Source organism: Thamnophis sirtalis, unplaced genomic scaffold, assembly GCF_051295495.1.
Source record: "Thamnophis sirtalis isolate CommonGarterSnake01/CBP01778 unplaced genomic scaffold, rThaSir2_p1.2 scaffold_9, whole genome shotgun sequence".
NCBI classification, from domain to species: domain Eukaryota; kingdom Metazoa; phylum Chordata; class Lepidosauria; order Squamata; family Natricidae; genus Thamnophis; species Thamnophis sirtalis.
Window position 1 is genome coordinate 80,404,212 of NW_028261389.1, and position 22,578 is coordinate 80,426,789.

The 22,578-nt window shown below is 42.0% G+C and overlaps 1 protein-coding gene across 2 annotated transcripts; it reads right to left on the reverse strand.

Annotated features, from left to right (window-relative positions):
- Positions 1-387: 387 nt before the first annotated feature.
- Positions 388-22,433, reverse strand: NUDT5 (nudix hydrolase 5). 2 transcript variants are annotated; one of them, XM_087722387.1, is made up of 9 exons: positions 22,268-22,433; positions 16,883-16,991; positions 12,375-12,442; positions 10,023-10,075; positions 8,061-8,168; positions 6,908-7,003; positions 5,135-5,236; positions 1,431-1,484; positions 388-497 (listed from the first exon to the last, which is right to left on the reverse strand). In XM_087722387.1, exons 2-9 carry the CDS (start codon positions 16,943-16,945, stop codon positions 388-390), a joined length of 654 nt encoding a protein of 217 aa, XP_087578513.1. In that variant the 5' UTR covers positions 16,946-16,991; positions 22,268-22,433. The 2 variants fall into 2 exon arrangements, with proteins under 2 accessions (XP_087578513.1, XP_087578514.1); XM_087722388.1 differs by lacking the exons at positions 388-497; positions 1,431-1,484 and adding an exon at positions 1,843-2,415 and having other exon boundaries at positions 22,268-22,384.
- Positions 22,434-22,578: the final 145 nt, after the last annotated feature.

Genomic DNA, 22,578 nt, shown 5'->3' on the forward strand with positions numbered 1-22,578 from the left:
GTGAACGAGCAGAATTCACAGGAAATTAATAAAAGGGACTTTTGTCGGGACCAGGAGTTTGCTGCATGCTCTGGGGAAGCCTTGGTCAGAGGAGATGGGACTTCTTCCCTGCACTGTCCAGGAAAGAGAAGACAAGCACGGATGAAGTCCCAAGAGCTTCCCTTTTGAGTTGGCCAAGGCAACCCAAGATACAACGCACCTTCTTGGCCAACTACTCAACCCAACAACCCATTGAAGAATCCATAACAGACCGGAAGACGGTAAGAAGATGTTATTTTTATTTTTTTTCCCCACCGACGATTCCAGTGAAGTTGAATTAAAAGTAATTAAAAAAAAATTTCTTGTGCGGGGAAACAGCTCGGCGCGAAATCCTCGGCCTTGGGAGTTCTAGAACTTCATGAAGGGCACCTGGAAGGGCTGGTCGGTGGCGTGCCTGAGGGCCAGGGCGTAAGCGTAGAGCTTGGCATCCACAACCAGATGTTCCTCAGCCACCAGTTCTGCAGAAAACACAAGGACACACACAAGTATTGTCAACTTTAAGCCTGGCGGGCTTCAATTCCCAGAATTCCCCAGCCAGCAAAGCTGGCTGGGGAATTCTGGGAATTGAAGCCCGCCAGGCTTAAAGTTGCCAAGGATGGAGTCCCCTGCACTTAGCGAGACGTGGGCCCTATAATCCGGGCGAAAGCGGAATTTAATTCTAGAAATGATTGAACCGGGTAATGTAACCACAGCTGAATAGGAGGCTCGGGCGATTCCATGCGCGCCACCCTTCCTCTCTCCAAAGTGTTATCACAATAATAAAGTTGTGTTATAATAATGCGTTCGAGGTAGGACGGAAGGTTGAGTCAATTCTGAGCTGGTCAGGATTGAACTGCTGGCAGTGGGCAGAGTTTTTTTCCCCCCCTGCAATACTGCATTCTAATCACTGCACCATCACAGCGGATGGATGGGTAGATGGATGGATGGACGGACAGACAGAAATAGCCCTTGGACATATACCACTTCACAGTGCTTTTACAGCCCTCTGTAAACATCTTACACACTCAGCCTCTTGCCCCCGACAATCGGGGTCCTCGTTTCACCGACCTCGGAAGGACGGAAGGCTGAGTCGGCTTTGAGCCGATCAGGATCAAACTCCTGGCAGTGGGCAGAGTTTTTGCCTGCAATTCTGCACTCTAACCACAGGAAGGAGAACGAGAAAGGGAATAAGGAAGGAGGGAGGGAGGGAGGGAGGGAGGGAGGAAGGAAGGAAGGAAGGAAGGAAGGAAGGAAAACAGCATGACAGAATAACAGATTTGGAAGGGACCTTGGAGATCTTCTAGTCCAGCCCCCTGCCCAAGCAGGAAACACTACATACCATTTCAGACATCTCTAAGTTGACCCTCGCAAGGGAACCTCATCTCAAAACAACCTTTTTCATACTTCCTTACCTTCAATTCTCTGCATTAAATCGTTCTTTGGTAGCGTAACGACTTCCACGAACTCTGAAGAGGAAAAGAAAAAACGAAAAAACCTTGGAGGTGATGGAATTAATGCCATCCTCCATCACGCTGATTTCTTTTATTCCAAAATGTCATTTTTGCCCCTTTTAGCATCTCAAAAAGGACATAATCTTTGCAGAGAATATGTGTAGCTCGGGGCTTGAACCGGTGGCCTCTTCGATGCTCTCTGAGCTTGGTGGTTTTCATGCAGAGGTTTCATCCCCAAAACATCTGCAGGAAGCTGGATCCCCCCAACCAGTTAGAATCAGGTTTCTAACTCGGAAACATTTTTTTTTTAAATGTATCCCCCCCCCCCCGATCCCTATATACAGGTAGTCCTCGACTTATGACCAGAATTGAGCCCGATTCCTGTGGCTAAGCAAGGCACAGTTGTCCAGTCAGTTTGGCCCCCACTGCATGACCTTTCTTGTCACCGTCGTTAAGCGAATCACTGCAATTGTTCAGTTATTAAGATGGTGGTTAAGCCAATTCAGCTTCTCCATTGATTTCGCTGGTCAGATGGTCGCAAAAGAGGATCACGGGACTCTGCGACCGTCATAAATATGAGTCGGTTGCAAAGCATCTTGAGTTTTGATCACATGACCCCCCCCAGGCTGCAACGGTCATAAGTGTGAAAAATGGCCATAACTCGTTTTTTTTTGTGCCGTCACAACCTCAAGACTGTCACTAAATGAACGTCGTAAGTCGAGGACTACCTGTTCATGCATTTTATCCCGTTGCTAACAAAAGACCAGCGATGCGCAAGACGACCTCAAAAAAAAAATACACAATTTCTGATGACGAAGAAGGATATTAGCGACTGCAAAAGACGAGCGAATTCGAACCCGATGCTGGGACTCGGAAGGAAATTGAGAATATTCGTCTCGGGTTCCCAGCCAAAAAAGAACGGAACAAGGGAACGTACCTCCTTCCTCTGTAGGGGAGAAAGAGAACATAAAGGTCACAAAAATAAGACCTGGGCTAAATCTGAACTGTTGTGTATATTTTGCACAAGGGTCTCACACCTCTCTCACAAATGGCGTTCAACACAACCCTACTAGGCCTCTGATGTTCGAAGTTAGAGAACTTAGGATAACTTTCTTTTTGCAATTTATTCTCTTACATAACATTTTAAGTATACATTCACATAATTGTTCTTCTTCTTTACATTTGTCATTCTTATACATTTGTTATTCCATTTAATATAATATATACAAATTTGGGTTGCTTCATTTACCATCCCATCCGCCTGTTGTAACACCACCTTATTTTCCCTTTCTTTTCTCCCTCCCTCCCGTCTCTACTTCCTTCCTTTATTCCTCTCCTTCCCTTTCCTTCTTCCTTTACCTCTCCCCTACTCCTCTCTTCCTACCCTCTCTCCTTCTCTCTCTCCCTTCCACCTTCCTCTCCTTCCCTTTCCTTCTTCCCTTCCCTCTCCCCCACTCCTCTCTTCCTCTTTCTACCCTCTCTTCTTCTCTCTCTCCCTTCCACCTTCCTCTCCTTCCCTTTCCTTTCCTTCTTCCCTTCCCCCTCCCATACTCCTCTCTTCCTCTTCCTACCCTCTCTCCTTCTTTCTCTCCCTTCCACCCTCTCTCCTTCCCTTTCCTTCTTCCCTTCCCTCTCCCTTACTCCTACTCCTTCTCTTCCCCTTCCTACCCTCTCTCCTTCTCTTTCTCTCCCTTCCACCCTCCTCTCCTTACCTCTATCTTCCTTCCCTCCTCTTCCTCTCATTCTCTCCTCCTCTCTCCCTTTCTTTTTCTGTTGTTATAGGTGTCTCTTTCAAATCTCAATTTATGTTTCCTTGGGATGGTATTTCCGCACACCCGAATATAGTTTGCTATCATTTCTTATTCCTTTCCCTTCGCTAATCTATCCTATGTTTTTTTCCCCTTTATATCTCGCTCTTGAATATATACTTGTATATTTAATATTTTCTTTTCTATTTTCCCCCTCTTCCCCCCCTTCCCATTTAATAGTGCATCGTCTGAAAAAGGGGACAATATTTCTTTTTTTAAAAAAGTTTTTTCTATTTTTTATTCTCTTACAATTATAGGTATACATATAGTTATTTTTCTTCTTTACATGTGTCATTCTTATGCATTTGTTATTCCATTTAAAAGATTGTAATATATTTATTATAATTGAGTTGCTTTATTTACCATCCCATCCGTCTATTTTGACACCACCTTCTTTTCCCTTTCTTTTCTCCCTCCCTCCCTTCTCTACTTTCTTCCTTCCCTCCTTTCCCTTCCTTCTTCCCTTACCTCTCCCCTACTCCTAATCCTCCCCTTCCTGCCCTCTCTCCTTCTCTTTCTCTCCCTTCCACCCTCCTCTCCTTCCCTCTTCCTTCCTTCCTTTCTCTTCCTCTCATCCTCTCATCCTCTCTCCCTTTCTTTTCTCCCTCCCTTCCTTCTCCCTTCCTCTTCTCCTTTCCCTTTCCTTCTTCCCTTACCTCTCCCCTACTCCCACTCTTCCTCTTCCCCTTCCCCTTCCTCTTTCTCCTCTTTCTCCTCTCCTCTCCTCTCCCTTCCATCCTCCTCTCCTTCCCTCTTCCTTCCTTTTTCTTCCTCTCCTCCTCTCTCCCTTTCTTTTTCTGTTATAGGTGTCTCTTTCAAATCTCAATTTATGTTTCCTTGGGATGGTATTTCCGCACACCCGAATATATTTTGGTATCTTAGAATAACTTAAAATAACTTTATTGTCACTTTGAATGTGTATTGATCGGCATACATTACAAATGAAATTTCATTACACACACCTCTCCAAGGGTCACCACCTCCAAGATACCCTACATAAACAGGGCTAAAATAAATGAATACCGTATTTTTTGGAGTATAAGACACAGTTCCCCCCTCCCAAAAAAAGGGTGAAAATTTGGGTGCGTCTTATACACTGAATGTAGCCCCACCCACCCGCCGCCCCCCACCCTTTGGCCTCCGCATGTCCTTTCAAACAGCTTCCAAAAGCTCCGTTTGCAAACTGCTCGTGCTAAATGATGTGCCCGTGGGGATGGCCGCAGTGGTCGTAAGTGTGAAAAAAGTGGTGCTAAGCCACTTCTTTCAGTGCCGTTGTAACTTTGAAAGGTCGCTAAATGAACTGTTGCATGTCGAGGGCCATGGGGAATGCAAAAGATTGGAGAATTAGCACTGCAGAACCCGGACTGCAAAATGACGATCGTCCACTAGGTGGCAGCAAAGATTAAGCCTATTCTGTATCTCTGCTGCCCTCAGGTGGTCTGTGGGATATTTAGGGCCAGATCTGGGAGTTTTACAAGAGTGGTTTTACAGTGGCTTAGAGACCACAGCCACAATCAGGAGGCTGTGAGTTCGATCCTAAGTAGAGGCAGCTATTTCTCTCTCTAAGCACACTGAGAATATACCTGCTGAACAAAACTCCGCTCTGGTGACAGGAAAGGCATCCGGCCAGTAAAAATCAGATCCATTCATCATTAAAATAAGATGATCTGGGAGCTTTACAGGATCCATAGTTCATGGATTCAGCCATACTTCGATATCGAAGTGCGTCCATGGCAAGTTTGAGATCCCCAATAAACACACCCCAAAATAAATCAAAAACCGCCGGACCTTCATGGACCTTGGAAATGTTCATTTGGGAGAAGGACAAAAAGAAAGGAAAGTTAAGTAAACACCCACCGGGCTTTTGTTTCGGCTTCAGGTTGACCGGGAGGTCTCCGTTGATGGTGACGGTCGCAATGTGTGACGCACAATTTGTCAGCCCAGGATCTAAGCACAAAGCTGGGGAAAAGCATTTGACATTCAGTTACACGGAAAAGAAACCCATCATTCTACCCTCATTTCATGGGGGGGGGGAAAATGACACAATTTTTTTGTGTAAGTCGACCTGGAATGAAGGAGAAACTTCCTAACAGTGAGCACAATTAACCAGTGGAACGACTTGCCACCAGAGGTTGTAGGTGGTCAATCACTGGAGGTGTATAAGAAGGGACTGGACAAACATTTGTTTGAAATGGTACAGGATCTCCTTCTTAAACAGGGGGTTGGACTAGAAGACCTCCAAGGTCCCTTCCAACGCTATTATTTTGTTATGCTGTTTTCCTTCCTTCCTTCCTTCCTTCCTTCCTTCCTTCCTTCCTTCCTTCCTTCCTTCTTTCCTTCCTTCCTTCCTTCCTTCCTTCCTTCCTTCCTCCATCACTGGAGGTTTTTAAGAAGAGATTGGACATCCTCTTGTCTTAAATAGTATAGGGTCTCCTTCTTGAGCAGGGGGTTGGACTGGAAGACCTCCAAGGTCCCTTCCAGCTGTATTCCGCTTCAGAAAACTCTTTATTGCTACCTCTTCAACGTGTCTAGCATGAAATCACCAACTTTCTCCCGTCAACAATACCCGTTTCCCGATTTAGAAACATAATCACCTGGATTTAATTGGACTAATTAAGTGCTATTAAGGGGGCGGTAATCTTAAGTAACTGGACGGGTAGATTTTCTCCAAGAGATCTGCTTCTTATCCTGCAGGGCCTCTTGTGATAAACAAAAAAAAAGAAGAAATGCTCAATCTTTCCCCTGGTGCAGCCAACAAAGCAAGAAGAGCCCGTGGCTTAGAGGTTAATACATCTCCCTAATATACGCAAAGCAGCCCAGGTTCGAATCCCAGAAAGGGTATGGCTAGCTGAAAAGAGCTAAATGGCTTGAAATAGATCTATCCTAAAGGTAAAGGTTCCCCCTGCACATATGTGCCAGTCGTTCCTGACTCTAGGGGGCGGTGCTCATCTCCGTTTCAAAGCCGAAGAGCCAGTGCTGTCCGAAGACGTCTCCGTGGTCATGTGGCCTGCATGACTCAACGCCGAAGGCTCACGGAACGCTGTTCCCTTCCCACCAAAGGTGGTTCCTATTTTTCTACTTGCATTTTTTACGTGCTTTCGAACTGCTAGGTTGGCAGAAGCTGGGACAAGAAACGGGGGCTCACTCCATTGTGCCGCGCTAGGGATTCGAACCGCCGAACTGTCGACTTTTCTGATCTACAAGCTCAGCGTCTGTTTCCTTCCCACCAAATATGGTCCCTAATTTTCTACTTGATTTCGAACTGGTAGGTTGGCAGAAGCTGGGACAAATCCCGGGAGCTCACTCCGTTACGCGGCGCTAGGGATTCGAACCGCCGAACTACCAACCTTTCATCGTCTTAGCCACTGGTTCTAAGCCATCATCCGTACTAGGATTGGAGGAGGAAGAGGTAGAGGAGGAAGAAAAGGAGGACTGATGCTCTCGGAGCTTGGTGGCTTTCTTGCAGGCGTTTGAAGACCCAACTAGGGAACATTATCAGTGTGAGACGTCTAGAACATTGATGATGTCACCTAGTTGGGCCATGAAACATCTGCAAGGAAACCACCAAGGCTCAGAGGGCACCAAGGACCTTCTTCTTTTTCAACCGGGAAGGCAGAACCCAAAGCTCACCTGGAGAACATTCCAGGATGTCCCCTTTGTAACCTGTCTCTTCTTCCAGTTCGCGGAGGGCAGCTGTCTCGGGAGATTCATTGCTGTCAATGAGGCCTGCAGTGCAAACAGAGAACCGGAGTTACAGGAAGCTCCATCGAAAAGAACGGAAGGGACACCATGGGGCCATCGGGGCTCAAAGCAAAGTGGGGGCCTTTTAGCTTCAAGAGAGAGACATTGGGGGGGAAACAGGGAAGGAGAGGAGAAGGGGGGGGGAGGAAGGGAAGGAAAGGAAAAAGGAAGGGAAGGGGTAAAAGAGACATGGAGGAAAGGAAAGGAAAAAAGGAAAGGAAAGTTCAGTTCAGTTCAGTTCAGTTTATTAAATTTATATGCTGCCCTTTTCCCCCGAAGGGGACTCAGGGCGGCTCAACTCGAACTGGGGAGGGGGATACAGACAAAAAGAAAGAAGAGACATGGACAAAAGAAAGGAAAGAAATGGAAGAAGAGGAAAAAGGAAAGGAAATAAAAGAGAGGAAAAGAAGAAGAGGAAAAAGGGAAGAAAGGAAGAAAGGAAAGAAAGGGAAAAGAAGGAAAAAGGAAGGGAGAAAAGAGACATGGAGGAAAGGAAGAAGGAAAGGAAAAAGAGGAAAGAGGAAGAAGAGGAAAAAGGAAAGGAAAAATGAAAGGAAAGGGAAAAGAAAAGGAAAGGAAGAAGAGGAAAGGAAAGAATGGGAAAAGAAGGAAAAAGGAAGGGAAGGGAGAAGAGACATGGAGGAAAGGAAGAAGGAAAGGAAAAATAGAAAGGAAAGGAGGAAGAGGAAAAAGGAAAGGAAAAAGAGGAAAGGAAAGGGAAAAAGGAAAGGCAGAAGAGGAAAAACGGAAAGGAAGAGAGAAAAAGAGAAGGAAATAAAAAGGAAAGGGGAAAGAAAAGGAAGAGGAAACAGGAAAGGGAAGGAAGAAGAGGAAAAAGGAAAGGAAGAAAAGGAAAGGGAAAAAGGAAAGGCAGAAGAGGAAAAAAGGAAAGGAAGAGAGAAGGACATAAAAAGGAAAGAGGAAAGGAAAGGGGGAAGAGGAAACAAGGAAAGGAAGAAGAGGGAAGGGAAAGGAAGGCCTTCTGGCCCCAATTATGAAGCCCAAAGACCCACCCCCACTCCCACCCAGTCCGGTCTCCTACCTGCGGGGAATTCCAGGCAATAGGCTCCCAGGGGAGGCCGGAATTGCTTCACCAGGACCATGCAGTCGTAGTGGAGGGTCCGTTGCAGCACCGGAATGACGGCCACACCTGACGAGAGCAGAAGCCGGGGGGAAAAAGCATCACCGAAGGTGCCACAAACAGCCAAAGCTTCGAGGCTCAGCCACGACCAGAAGAATCCAGAGAGGATCTTCTGGAGGAGGGCAGCCCTGGCCTTATCAGCCTCAGCTGGCAAAGATCCCTTTTGGTGTTTGTGTGTGTGTGTGTGTGACCAGTTGCTCTCTCTAGATCTAACCCAGTTCACCAATAAAATTAGCTTTGAATCAAGTGGATCAAAGGGAGCAATTAATGGGCTTTTGTCTACAAGACAAAATCCACCTTTGATTAAAATGCATCTGATCCCCCTCCTTTGTTGAAGGAATTTCAAGATAACTTAGGGGGGGTTCTCCCACTTTCCCAACCTCTTGGGGCATGGCTGTTGCCAGGAGTGTGTGTGTGTGTGTGTGTGTGTGTGTTTGTGTGTGTGCACGCGTGCGTGAGTGTGAACATCCCCCAAGGGGTTTCTAAAATGAGTGTCCCTTTGAGCCACGGTTCCACCACAAAACCGCGGTAGACTAAAGCGCGCTCGACGAAAGCGCGTACGTGACGTCATCACAGCGCGACGAAAACATCGCGCTGTGAGCGGTAAATTTAAAATTAAAGCGAAAATCTTACCCTAACCCCCCCAAACCTAACCCTAAACCTAACCCTAACCCTAACCCTTAACCTAACGCTAACCCTTAACCTAACCCTTACCTTTATGTGAATCGGCTTGCTGTAATTTAATTTTAATTTTAATTTAATTTATTTTTAATTTTATTTGTCGCGCTGCTGATGACGTCAGGTACGCGCTTTAATCGGGCGCGCTTTAGTGGACCGCGGTTTTGTCGTGCCACGTTGAGCCACAACCTCCAGAGTCTTAAGAATTCCCCTCGAAGGGTTATCCTGCGATGCTCCTTGGGTTTCAAGCACCAGTTTTTTTCAAGTTTCTCCCCCTCGAGGTGCCCTTTCCCCCTTCTCGAAAGCTGCAGGAGGCCTTCGCAGACACCTTCCCCGACGGATGGAGAGCAGGCTCTATCCACAAACCTAACGTTTAACCAAGTTTGCGCCCAACGGGTGTCTCCACAGAGCCAATTTTCCCATTTGCGCTGATTTGTGTCCTTGGTGCTCTCTGAGCTTGGTGGTTTCCTCGCAGACGTCTCATTACCCAACTAGGTAACATCATCTGTGCTAGAAGGGAATGGGTGTCAGCCTCTGCTTTGCTGCTGCTTTGGCTGCCATTGAAACGGCGAGGGGGGGGCATGGTATTTGGGAGGGGACTACTAATTGTGCTGGAGGAAGATTCTGGAGTTTCTGCCGCCCGTCTTAATGCGCATGCGGAGGAGGTTTCCCGCCAAGGCCAACGGCACCGACATTCCATCTTGGTGATGCCTTTCGAAGTTATCTCACACCTGACACTTGGGAGAATTATGATTGGACTGCAACTGGGATGCCAAGGGGTGGGGAATGGGTTATTTTATATATCACTTGCTTTCGCGCCTAAATAATCAGTCTTCGCTTTGCTACGCTTCTGATCATTTATAATTAGTAAAAGTACACTTGATTTCTATCAATGGAGTCTTGTGGTTTTCTTTCCTAATTACTCAATGAAGGAGTGCTGACAATGGGTTTGGAGGAAGAGGAGAAAGAAGAGGAGGAGGAAGAGGGGGAGGAAGAGAATTGTGGGGTTCTTGGTGCTCTCTGAGCTTGGTGACGTCTCATCACCCAACTAAGTGACATCATCAGTGCTAGGACAGATTTGTTCTTTCTTACCTACGTAATACACCTCGTCCAATTTTCTCATTCAACAGTAATTGGGGAGGGGGGATTTTGTTTTGAGCCGCAGAGTAAGGAAAGTTGGCTTACCATCAGCTGAAAATCCTTCTTTCCTGGTGGTGCGTTTGACCGATTCCCATATTCTGTTCAAAAGGACAAAATATAAGATAAATAGTAGAACCCGGATCATTACTTTCAAAAGCTGTCAGGGATAATGTCATTTTGACAAATTCATTGTGCTTTTTTTTTTCTTTGAAAAATTTCCTTTATTTAGCTTTCTAATTCATCTATCTATCTATGCATGCATGCATATCTGTCTATCTACCTATCTATCTAGCTACCTACCAAATCTCTCTCTCTCTCTCTCTCTCTCTCTCTCTCCCTACCTACCTACCTACCTAATCTACCATATATATATATATATATATATATATATATATATATATATATATATATATATATATATATATATATATATATATATCTATCTATCTATCTATCTATCTATCTATCTATCTATCTATCTATCTATCTATCTATCTATCATCTATCTATCTATCTATCTATCTATCTATCTATCTATCTATCCTACCTACCTACCTACCTACCTACCTACCTACCTACCTACCTACCTACCTACCAAATCTACCAAATCTATCATCTATCTATCTATCTATCTATCTATCTATCTATCTATCTATCTATCTATCTATCTATCTATCTATCATCTATCTATCTATCTATCTATCTATCTATCTATCTATCTATCTATCATCTACCTACCTACCTACCTAATCTACCAAATCTCTCTCTCTCTCCCTCTCTCTCTCTCTCATCTATGTATCTATCTATGTATGTATGTATGTATGTATGTATCTATCTATCTATCTATCTATCTATCTATCTATCTATCTATCTATCTATCTATCTATCTATCTATCTTACCTACCTACCTACCAAATCTATCTATCTACCAAATCTATCTATCTATCTATCTATCTATCTATCTATCTATCTATCTATCTATCTATCTATCTATCTATCTATCTATCTATCTATCTATCATCTATCTATCTATCTTACCTACCTATTTATCTAGTTTTAAAAAAAGTTTTCCTTTGCTTTATCCAGGCATAGGAAGTACCAAGATAAAACTTTAAGACTCTATTTTTGGACTGTTAATTTTTTTTTTCACTTTTGGGGACAAAACTAATATGGTGCTGCCAAAAATCAAAGATTTGGTCCCTCGGTTTCGATAGGTGACCCTGATGTGGTCTGGAGCTTCAAATCATGTATGTGACCTGCAAATTCTTTCCTTCCACATTGCGTATAAACCAGGCCACTGTGGCTTATGGTACCACTTAACGTTTAAAACAAAGCATGGTTTTCCCACAGCGTGGGAACTCAGGTGCTGAACATCCCTACAAAACGGCCTGATAATTATTGATTTACCCAACACAGTTAGTTCTCACCTGTATGTTTAGTCACCGTTCAAAGTTACAACGGCACTGAAAAGAGGGACTTGTGTCCGTTTTTCACACCTGCATCCGTTGCCACATCCCCACGGCCACATGATCAAAATTAAAGACGTTTGGCAACTGACTCATACTAATGACGGTTGCAGGGCCCAAGTAAAATGGGGAAGCCAGATTCACTTAACAACCGAGTTACTTACTTAACAACTGCAGTGATTCCCTTAACGACTGTAGCACGAAAGGGCTCAGAATGGAGCAAAACCCTCTGAACAAATGTCTTACTTAAGGACAGAAGGTTTGACCTGAACTATTTCCATTGGGTATAACTACAAAAAAAGGACAGCGGAGAAAGACAATACCCAATTCTCCGTATTATAACCGCAGCCAGAATAACTTAGGCCCAAAATTGGGGGAAAAACAAGGAAGATGAGGCGATAAGAAAATTTTTAGAATGCGCGGAGATGAACAAACTGACGAAAGAAATAGAAGGAAAGGAGGAATCGGGATATTATTTAACCTGGAACAAATGATATAAAAGGACAGAAACAAGAAATAGGGAAACCTAAAATAGTGACGCAGTAGATAAGATAAGGTGCACTTAAGATAAAATATAGTAGCGAAATGATAGAACGCAAAGTACAATAGAGATAAAATGATATTCTGATATAAACAGTTTTGAGTACAAATAAATATGGAATAGTATACATAAATAAATAAAGAATAAGGGGACCACGAATGTAAGATACGAATGTATAGGAGGAAAAACTTCGATTGTAAAGGCATACCGATCTGGAACTGCTGTATGATGGAACTTTTTATTCCTTTATTGTTTTAATTTATGTTTCTTTAAATGTGTTTAACATTAAAAATTTTTAAAAAAAAAAGGTTTGCAGTCCATTATGGTCATAAGCCAAGGACTAACCCTAATTCTTAGTTCGTGGACTGAATAAAAGACAAGATGGTTTACCTTGTTTGTCCGGTTGGGTCAACGTAAGTGGTTTGATCCAGCTTCACCCATTTTCTTTGAGTAATAGTCTGAAAAGAGGGGGGGGGTGACACCAATTAAACCATGGTTAATGTGTGGCTATCCATAACCAATTATACGGGGTTGCGTCACATTACCCATGGAAGACCACAGACTCCAGAGACACTCAAGCATGTAACACATTATAATGTTTATTTTTTTTTTGATATATAAAAAACATTTATTATAAATATTTTAGGTAAAACATGCAATTTTTATCAAATATAATCTGTGGATTTGCAAATACAGTTTCAATTACTAGCAATTCTTTTATCCACTATTATATATTCAACAGGCTGCTTTTTTTTAATTATTCTGCACACACAGTTTAGTATCTCAGTATAAAAAGCTAAATGTGAAAACAAAGAAACAACATATTTGTTTGCAATCTGATGGCAAGATTAGTAAAGCAGCAAGCATTTTTCTTCTCTATGTATGTAGACATACATGTGTAAATTCTGTATCCAATAGAAGCTTGTTGAACTATATTACAGGTTCTGCTTTGAAATCTAGTTTTCCTTGCGAATAAACTGTTGGAACTGGCAAATAATTTCACCATCTTATGAAAGTGGTAACTCATAAGAGTTGCATTATAATGTTTAATATGTAGGTAACATAGGTAACATTATAATGTTTAATATGCTCTAATGCAGTGTTTCTCAACCTTGGCAACTTGAAGATGTCCGGACTTCAACTCCCAGAATTTCCCCAGCCAGCATTCGCATTCGCTGGCTGGGGGAATTCTGGGAGTTGAAGTCCGGACATCTTCAAGTGGCCAAGGTTGAGAAACACTGCTCTAATGTAAAGGGGCAAACTATGAAAATACATTTGCTGGGGAGGAATAAGATGAACTAAATGTGAATTACATCCAATCAAATATGGTATTTTGCCAAACATACTCGGCTCAGAGCCGAGGTGGCGCAGTGGTTAGGGTGCAGTACTGCAGGCCACTTCAGCTGACTGTTATCTGAGGAGGACCCAGACTGTGGAGGCGATATACTGACTCTGTAAACCGCTTAGAGAGGGCTGAAAGCCCTATGAAGCGGTATATAAGTCTAACTGCTATTGCTATCTATCTATCTATCTATCTATCTATCTATCTATCTATCTATCTATCTATTCTATCTATATCTATCTATATCTATCTCTCCCTCCCTCCCTCTCTCTATATCTATCTCTTCCTCTCTCTATATCTCTATATCTCTATATCTCTATATCTATCTATCTATCTATCTATCTATCTATCTATCTATCTATCTATTCTATCTATATCTATCTATATCTATCTCTCCCTCCCTCCCTCTCTCTATATCTATCTCTTCCTCTCTCTATATCTCTATATCTATCTATCTATCTATCTATCTATCTATCTATCTATCTATCTATCTATCTATCTATCTATCTATCTATCTATCTATCTATCTATCTATCTATCTGGGTGAAATGAGGACCCAGACTGTGGGGGAGATATGCTGACTCTGTAAACCGCTTAGAGAGGGCTGAAAGCCCTAGGAAGCGGTATATAAGTCTAACTGCTATTGCTAAATAATGATACCCCAAAGCTTCAACACAAGTTTTGACTTTCAAAAACTCAACAATGCTTAAAAAATTGACTTCCCAGCCCCACAAAAAAAAAACATTTACCGCCAAAGCACACTTAAGGAAAACAGATTTTTTTATTTTAATTTTTAGTCTTACCTTAAAAGGCAGGAGATGCTTCAAAAAAAAGCAGCATGTTCTAAATTATAGGATTGTTTTTTGGGTTACGATGCGCGTTGCTATTCCTATGGTGTCTTACATCACCAAGGAAGCTATTCTCTCCGTATTCCTTCTTATAAACTTTGAATGGGTGCGGAGGGGAATCCTTACGTTCTTGCAAGCCAGGAGAATTCATATTTGTGATTGAAAGAGAGAGGAAGAGAGAGAAGAATCAGGAAAGGAAAGCGGAGTTGACGTCATGGATCGAGAAGAATCAAGATTAAAAACTGAAGATCAACAGCGGTGAGGATTTTTTTTTCCCCAGCTCAAGAGGGGGGGGAAAAAAGAGGAGAAATTAGAAAAAGAATTAAAAGGAAGAAATGCCAAAGATGCTTTTTATTTGGCCCCAAAAAGGCACCTGGACTTTTGTTTCCCCCCCCCGAAGACGTTTCGCTTCTCATCCAAGAAGCTTCTTCAGTTCTGACCGAAGTCAGAACTGAAGAAACTTCTTGGACGAGAAACGAAACGCCTTCAAGGAATAACAAAGGAAATCCTGTCGCCTTTTGGAAAAAAGCATATTTGGGACAAATTTTTGGATGGCTAAGAATTTCCACAGACATAAAAAAGGAAGGAACTGCAATTTTAGGCTCGCTTACCTGAGACAAAGTCTTATGATCAAACCATGCAGGGAACGGTCAATGAAGGGAAAAAGTGACAGCGTGCATTTTCACAACGGATGCAAAATACACAATTATCAATTGCAACAGCAGGCATTAATTCATGGCATCGTTTGTCTTGACAATTCTCAACATGTCTTCATGGCTTGTGTTGTACAACTATATTTGCAGATATATATATATGTATGTATGTATGTATGTATGTATGTGTATGTATATATATGTATGTATGTGTGTGTGTGTGTGTATATATATATATATATATATATATATATATATATATATATATATATATATATATATATATATATATTTAGTGTCACAACCCCTGGTAAGCCCCAATTATGGGAGGAAGCTAACTGCTTCCATCATCTGTCAATCGGCTCGTCACAAGAGTCCATCACGACAGAAACCCAATATTTTTACTGTTGCCTTTGTTATATTTGTGTTTTATTTGTGCTGATAAATAAATAAAGGGAGACTAGTATAGATCTATTTCAAGCTATTTAGCTCTCATCAGCTTAGCCTTACCCAGAATCCCAGTAAGGGTAAGGCTAGCTGATGAGAGCTAAATAGCTTGAAATAGATCTATACTAGTCTCCCTTTATTTATCTATCAGCACAAATAAAACACACACACACACACACACATATATGTGTGTTTTATTTGTATATATATATATATGTTTTCTGAGGTTTTCGCGGGTATTAGTATGTAAGTCTTTAGCTATTCGGGTTTTCACCCGCGTAAAATTGGAGGTGTCTTGGCGACGTTCCGACGAAGTCTCATTCGTCATCTTCAGGCTTCGTGCTTCCACGAGCAATGCTCACTGCTCCTGGAAGCACGAAGCCTGAAGATGACGAATGAGACTTCGTCGGAACATCACCAAGACACCTCCAATTTTACGCGGGAGAAAACCCGAATAACTAAAGACCTACATATATATGCTAGCCATACCCTTACTGGGATTCGAACCTGATGCAATACAGCAGAGGTTCGAATCCCAGTAAGGGTATGGCTAGCTGATGAGAGCTAAATAGCTTTGAAATAGATCTATACTAGTCTCCCTTTATTTATTTATCAGCACAAATACAACACAAATGTGTAACAAAGGCAACAGTAAAAATATTGGGTTTCTGTCGTGATGGTCTCTTGTGACGAGCCGATGGACAGAGAATGGAAGCAGTTAGCGTCCTCCTATAATTGGGGCTTACCAGGGGTTGTGACACTAAATATATGTATGTATGTATGTATGTATGTATGTATGTATGTGTGTGTGTGTGTGTGTGTGTATGTGTGTGTATAGCATTCGCTGGCTGGGGAATTCTGGGAGTTGAAGTCCGGACATCTTCAAGTTACCAAGGTTGAGAAACACACTGCCTTAAGGAATAAAACAACGGTGGTCTTCTCGAACCTAGAACTGTGTTTGCCAAAAAAGCCAACACAGTTCTAGGCTGCATCAACAGAGGGATAGAATCAAGATCACGTGAAGGGTTAATACCACTTTATAAGGCCTTGGGAAGGCCACACTTGGAATATTTGCATTCAGTTTTGGTCGCCACGATGTAAAAAGGTTGTGGAGACTCAAGAAAGAGTGCAAAGAAGAGCAACAAAGAGGATTTAGGGGACTGGAGGATAAAACACATGAAGAACAGTTGCAGGAACTGGGTATGTCTAGTTTGATGAAAAGAAGGATGAGGGGAGACATGATAGCAGTCTTCCAATATCTCAGGGGCTGCCACAAAGAAGAGGGAGTCAAACTATTCTCCAAGGCACCTGAGGGCAGGACAAGAAGCAATGGGTGGAAACTAATCAAGGAGAGAAGCAACTTAGAACTAAGGAGAAATTTAATCAATTAATCAGTGGAACAGCTTGCCTCCAGAAGTTGTGAATGCTCCAACACTGGAAGTCTTTAAGAAGATGTTGGATAGCCATTTGTCTGAAACAGTAGAGGGTTTCCTGCCTAGCCATGGGGTTGGACTAGAAGACCTCCAAGACCCCTTCCAACTCTGCTATTATATATAACCTAGCATTGATTGCTGGCGTAAAAATGACCCCCGATTAAACCCCGCTTACCTCTTCTTTGATGATGGTCTCCTGGGCAGATTTTAAGGCCTCCACAGATGCTTCTTTTTCCATTTTCAGGAAATGTTGGTTTCTCCTTCTCAGCACAAAGTTCACTTTTCTACAAACCAAAAGTCAATATTTGTCATCACGTCTGGCCATTCATCCTTTTCATGCCCCGTTGACAAACCATCAGCAAATATTAACAAATATTAACAAACCGGCGCCCGAAGTCAAGTGGGGAGAACGTTGGTTGGATGGATGGACAGAGGGGGGGGGGGGAAACAGTCGATTTGCCCTGATCCTGTCCTAATCCTAAACGAAGTCGATCGATACTTGCAAGTAGGTTGCTAAAAGAAAGCAGCACAAAGGGATGGCGGCATGCATCGCTGGCGTGCAAAATTAGAAATTGGGATTGCAATGTGATGACTTCATGATTTTCAACCCCTTTTGATGCATTGAAAAAAGAGAAATCAATGATGGGTGTATGGCAGTGGTTCCCAAACTTGGCAACTTTAAGACTTGTGGACTTCAACTCCCAGAATTGAAGAGCTGGCTGGAGAATTCTGGGAATTGAAATCCACAAGTCTTAAAGTTGCCAAGTTTGGGAACCACTGGTGTATGGGATGGTAGAAAACCCACCTCGATCATATTGTTAGAAATGTTGATACTGTCATCAACATTTTTAACAATATGATCAACCATCAATAGTGTCAGAAACATCGTTATAAATGTCAAAAGATAGCGCACCTTGTTAATAAGAGTTATGAGATTGCATATCTGTGAATGTATGCGTCGGAAATCAAAACAATAAACTTTAAAAAAAGAAAAGAGAACCTTCCTTTTTCTGATTTTCTTTCTTTTTTTAATCTGTAGAAGTTAACAGCTGCCAGGAGTAATATTAAAAGGAAGTTTCTGCCTTGGGTCATGAAATCTTAATTTATCTAATATTCAAAGGTGATAAATGAAGGATGAGAAGCTTTTTTTTATGGGTTGGAAAGCAGTTTTTAAATTATTTTTTTAAAATTATCAGTGGGGAGGAAATTTAGAGAGGGATTTATGTGTGATAGAAGAATAGAATAGAATAACAGAGTTGGAAGGGACCTTGGAGGTCTTCTAGTCCAACCCCCTGCTCAGGCAGGAAACCCTACACCACTTCAGACAAATGGTTATCCAACCTCTTCTTTAAAACTTGTTGTGTTGAAACATTCACAACATCTGGTGGCAAGTTGTTCCACTGGATAATTGTTCTTGCTGAAGTTTCTCCTCAGTTCTAAGTTGCTTCTCTCCTTGATTAGTTTGGTGTCTTATTATCATTCTGTATGATCTATGAGGTCTTTTTGGGATTTGCACAATTGTTCTTACACATTTTTTTTCCCCAGAACGGCAGGAAATTGTGCCACCCTTTTTGAGCAATTAGGGACAGGTTGTCCTTGACTTACAACACTTCACTTATTGACTGTACGAAGTTACAAAAACACTAGGAAAAAACCTGACACACTATGACCATTTTTCACACTGTTGTAGCATCACCGTGGTTATGTGATCCAAATTCAGACTCTTGGAAACCGACTCATATTTATGACGGTGGCTGTGTGGGTCACGCAATCCCCTTTTGCGACCGGATGAGCAAAATCAACGGGGGAGCCAGATTCACTCAACAAGACCGTGGGACTCACAATTCGCAACGGCCGCGATTCGTTCAACCAGGAAGGTTGTGAAAAAATGGGGCAAAGCTCACTTAACGCACGTGTCTCACTTAGCGCCAGAAAATTTGGGGCTCGGTGAAGGTCGTAAGTCAAGGGCTAACTTAATAAAGAGGTTTTGGAGGCCGGCTAAATCAGGGTTAATCGGGAATTTCCGCTCTGCAGAAAATAGGTTGAGACTTTAGGCAGACGAAAGTTAACTGACGGAGGTCTAAAGAGGACAATCGGCTCTCTTGGACAACAATTAAGAGTGGAATGACCTGCCACGAGGCCAAAGTCCTGCAAACTTTTTTTCTAACCCAACATGATCTCGGAAAGCTCTGGATCGAACGAGTGAAAACCATCCCGTGATTCATATCAATGTTTGTGAGTTCAGAAAGCTAGGATGTTTTGATTTTAGCAGGGGGTTCTCCGCGTCCTTGGTTTTATTTTTATTTATTTATTTTGCCTATCTGTATTGGATATTATGTTATTATTATTATTATTCCACCTTTTAGCTGCCAAGTAATATTTCCTGACAAGCCCATGATACAGCTGCGGTGACCCTGTTTTCCTTGCAGAAGACAAGGTGCCCGATAGAAAAGGGCAGATCTGAAAGAGGGTTTGTTAAAGGACAGGAAAAGTCTAGAAGATGATTATTACGCCCGTAACTTTGCACAGGGAAATCCAAGAGAGCAAAACGAAGAGAAGCTTTGCAAAAAAGGACATAGGGCAATAAAAATATATAGAAAGCATATTTATTTAATTTATTTATTAATTTAATTAATTTGTATGCCGCCCACTCTCGGAAGACTCAGGGTTAAAAATATGGTTATAAAGTTATAAGAAATGGGTATTAAAAAGGATTTCTGCAATTAAACCATGCATTCTGTGATCATGCTTGTACAATATAAGTTAAGCAAACAAAATAAAGGACCAAACTCACTTTCTGAAAAATAAATCTATTGATCCATCTAAAGGGCAGCCTTCTGAAATAAAGGGCTGTCCTTTTCCATCCATCCATCCATCCATCCATCCATCCATCCATCCACCCACCCATCCATCCATCCAATAGTTTTGTCCTTTATTTTGTCCATTTAATTTATGTCATACAAGTGTTACCATTTAATGGTTATTTTAGCCTTTAATGGCAATCTTTGGCAGGGACAACTATATATATATGTAAAAAACACTCCCTCTCCCTCTCCCTCTCTCTCGCTCTCTCTCTCTCTCTCTCTCTCTGTGTGTGTGTTTGTGTGTTCCAGCATAACTCTGGAACGCCTTCAGCAATTTCAACCAAACTTGGTACACAGATGACTTATTCTCTGGAGACAAATACTGTGGAGGTAAGACACCCCTAACACCCCTTGGGAGGGGGTGTTCTGTTAAGATACAGGCTGTTGTGCCTTTAAATGGCTTCCACTGTACTGCCGTAAAATGGATTCTACTGTACAGCGCAGTCGAGTTGCCATGGTAACGGCTTCACAGTCCTCCACAAGGGGGGCTCCCTCTGGTAAGAGGGAAAAATCCAACATTATAAATTATGTTTGATCTGGACGTTTCCTCCCTATGAATAAATACCAGGGCAACGACTGAAGCTAATTAGAAATAAATCGCAGATTTAAATTAAACATTCAGAGTTTTTCTGATTTCCGGTTATGGTACTCAGGGACAAATACAATGACACTTTCTACAAAGTGGAAATTTCCTACTTTGCTGATTTTGGGAGTTTTGAGTTGAAACAAGTTAGCCACGTTTCACTTCAGCAGAAATCGACGGGATACATTATGTAAGAGTAACTGATAACAACATTTCATAGGTTGCAAGCCGCTGATCTAATTAGTATCCAATATAATTAAACAGTAAAAAAAAGTAATTTCCTAATGCTTTGCAGGAAGCTACAGCACGCTGCAAATTATTTTCGATAAAGCTATTTAAAGTTCAGAATAATTAGTTTCCAAGGGAAAGGTGCCAATTATCTTTATTTCTTCTTTTTAAAATCTTTTTTAAAGGCACCAAGTCAGTCTGATTTTTTTTTTTAATGGAACTTTAAAAAGTATTGTTACTTTCTGCTTTAGTTTGTCCCACAAAAAGAAATATTATCTTTCCTTTTACGCAGAGTTCTGTATGGAATTCCTAACTTTTTTTTTGCACCTGTATTATTAATTCATGTCTTAATTGCAGGCACGAATTACATTTGCATGATTAATTAACGTCTCAAAGAAGGGGAAAAGGAAAAAAAGCAAATTCTCCCCATCCCTTCTTCCCTTTTCTCTTTTGCTTTCCCTTCCTTTATTACTATGAAGGGGGGAAAAAGTTTTAAAGATTTAAAAACTTTTGGCAACAAAAAAAAAATTGGTTGTAAAAAAAGTTTAAAAGGGATAAAAAGGGCCAGGTTTTTTTTTTGATGGATAATGGGTGAAAGTATTGTTTTGAAACAATTGGCCTTAAATTAGACCAGTGAACTGGACCTTGGAGGGAATGTTATTTTGAGATATGTTTGGGGGGAAAATGTAAATCAAAGATCAGAAGGTCCCAGAAGTTTCCTGGAGCCACTGAAATGCCAGAGAGTGGAGACTCCAGACGAGGCTTGCAAAAAGCTTTTTTCAACTTTTATTTATGGCCATAGCAAAAGCTGGGTGTCAAAAGTAGAACCAGATGCATGGAAGGAATGGCTCAGAGTATTATAGACATTTTAGGCAGATAGAAACAAAGTTTTTTTTTCCAATCAGAGACAAAAAGTCATTACCAAAAGTCAATTCTTTTGTTCAAGCTCCTGTCTCTGTCTCCCTTATCTATGGAGTATTCCTATGGCCTTGAGTTAAGGGGTAGCAGCCCCCGTTTGCCAAGTTGTTTTTCAGCAGAATGCTTTAAGGATTTATGAGCCCGGAAAACTCCCCAGTTTGATTCCTTTATCTATGGGGCCTGATATGCCCGGGTAACAATTTCTTCTGTGTTTTCAAGAATGTGCCTAGCTTTGAAGCCACGAATATCAGGCCCCATAGATAAAGGAACCAAACTAGGGAGTTTTCCGGGCTCATAAATAACATTTACAGTAATGCCACCCAGTATTAAGGTTACAATTTGCTAGAAAACAACTCATTTCTGGCAGTATACAATAAGATAAACAGAAGCCAATAACAAAGCTTAATTCTTAATAAATGATTTCTAGCAGTATATCATATCAGCAAATATTGGTTTAATCAGCAGCAATTATATAGTAACATAAGCAATTTGTAAATAGCCAATATTGGTTCATATACTCCTTCAAGAATATATTTGAATATGTTATTTTTGTTAATGATTAGAGACTTCAGCTAACTGGTGGACTGGACAAAACAGAAGAGAAAAGGAAAATGAGCTAGACTGTAACCACTTCATGCCATTAAAAAAAATCCAGATTTCTTAAGGTCTAGAAACTTTAAGTGGATTTCAATTCCCAGAATCCCCCCCTGAGGAATTCTGGGAGTTGAAGTCCACTTATCTGAAAGTTGCTGAGCTTGGAAAATAGGGGCTAATCTGTGCACTTTGCAAGCCACTCTAACAATATGCACGGTGCAGGGCAAGTCGGGAGCTCGTCAGCAGCACCGGCACTCTGCACATGCTCAATTTCTCTCTGCATCAGCCCTAACTGAGAGCTGCTAGCCTCTTCCCTCCTGCGAGACTCGCGAGTTGGCGGCAGGAGGACGCCTCTGCACCCTCCGCTGCTCACCGTTTTCCCGAACAGGAACCGAAGATTCTCTCCGCTGCGTTCCGTTCCGCTCCGCTGATTGGCTGAGAGCGGCAGGGAGCTCGCCGAACCCTCGAGATGAGGGAGACCGTCCGATGGTCTCAGCCGTCTAGGTGGCCGACTCTGTCGCGCATGCGCCCGGGCGAGTGACTTTGTACGCCTGACGCTCGTTTGGAAGCGCGGCGGGGGAGCCTAGAGATAGGAAAGTTAGAGTAAGTATAATCTTTTATTGTCATTCTAGTTAAATATACAACGAAATTGGCGAGTCCTCAATTTCTCTATGATTGTCATTC

Coding starts and splice junctions, on each gene's coding strand:
- NUDT5 (XM_087722388.1), bottom strand. CDS start 16,945: ATGGAAAAAGAAGCATCTGTGGAGGCCTTAAAATCTGCCCAGGAGACC. Junction 12,443..16,882: donor AGACCATCATCAAAGAAGAG/GTAAGCGGGGTT, acceptor CCCTCTTTTCAG/ACTATTACTCAAAGAAAATG. Junction 10,076..12,374: donor GACCCAACCGGACAAACAAG/GTAAACCATCTT, acceptor CCTTTTGAACAG/AATATGGGAATCGGTCAAAC.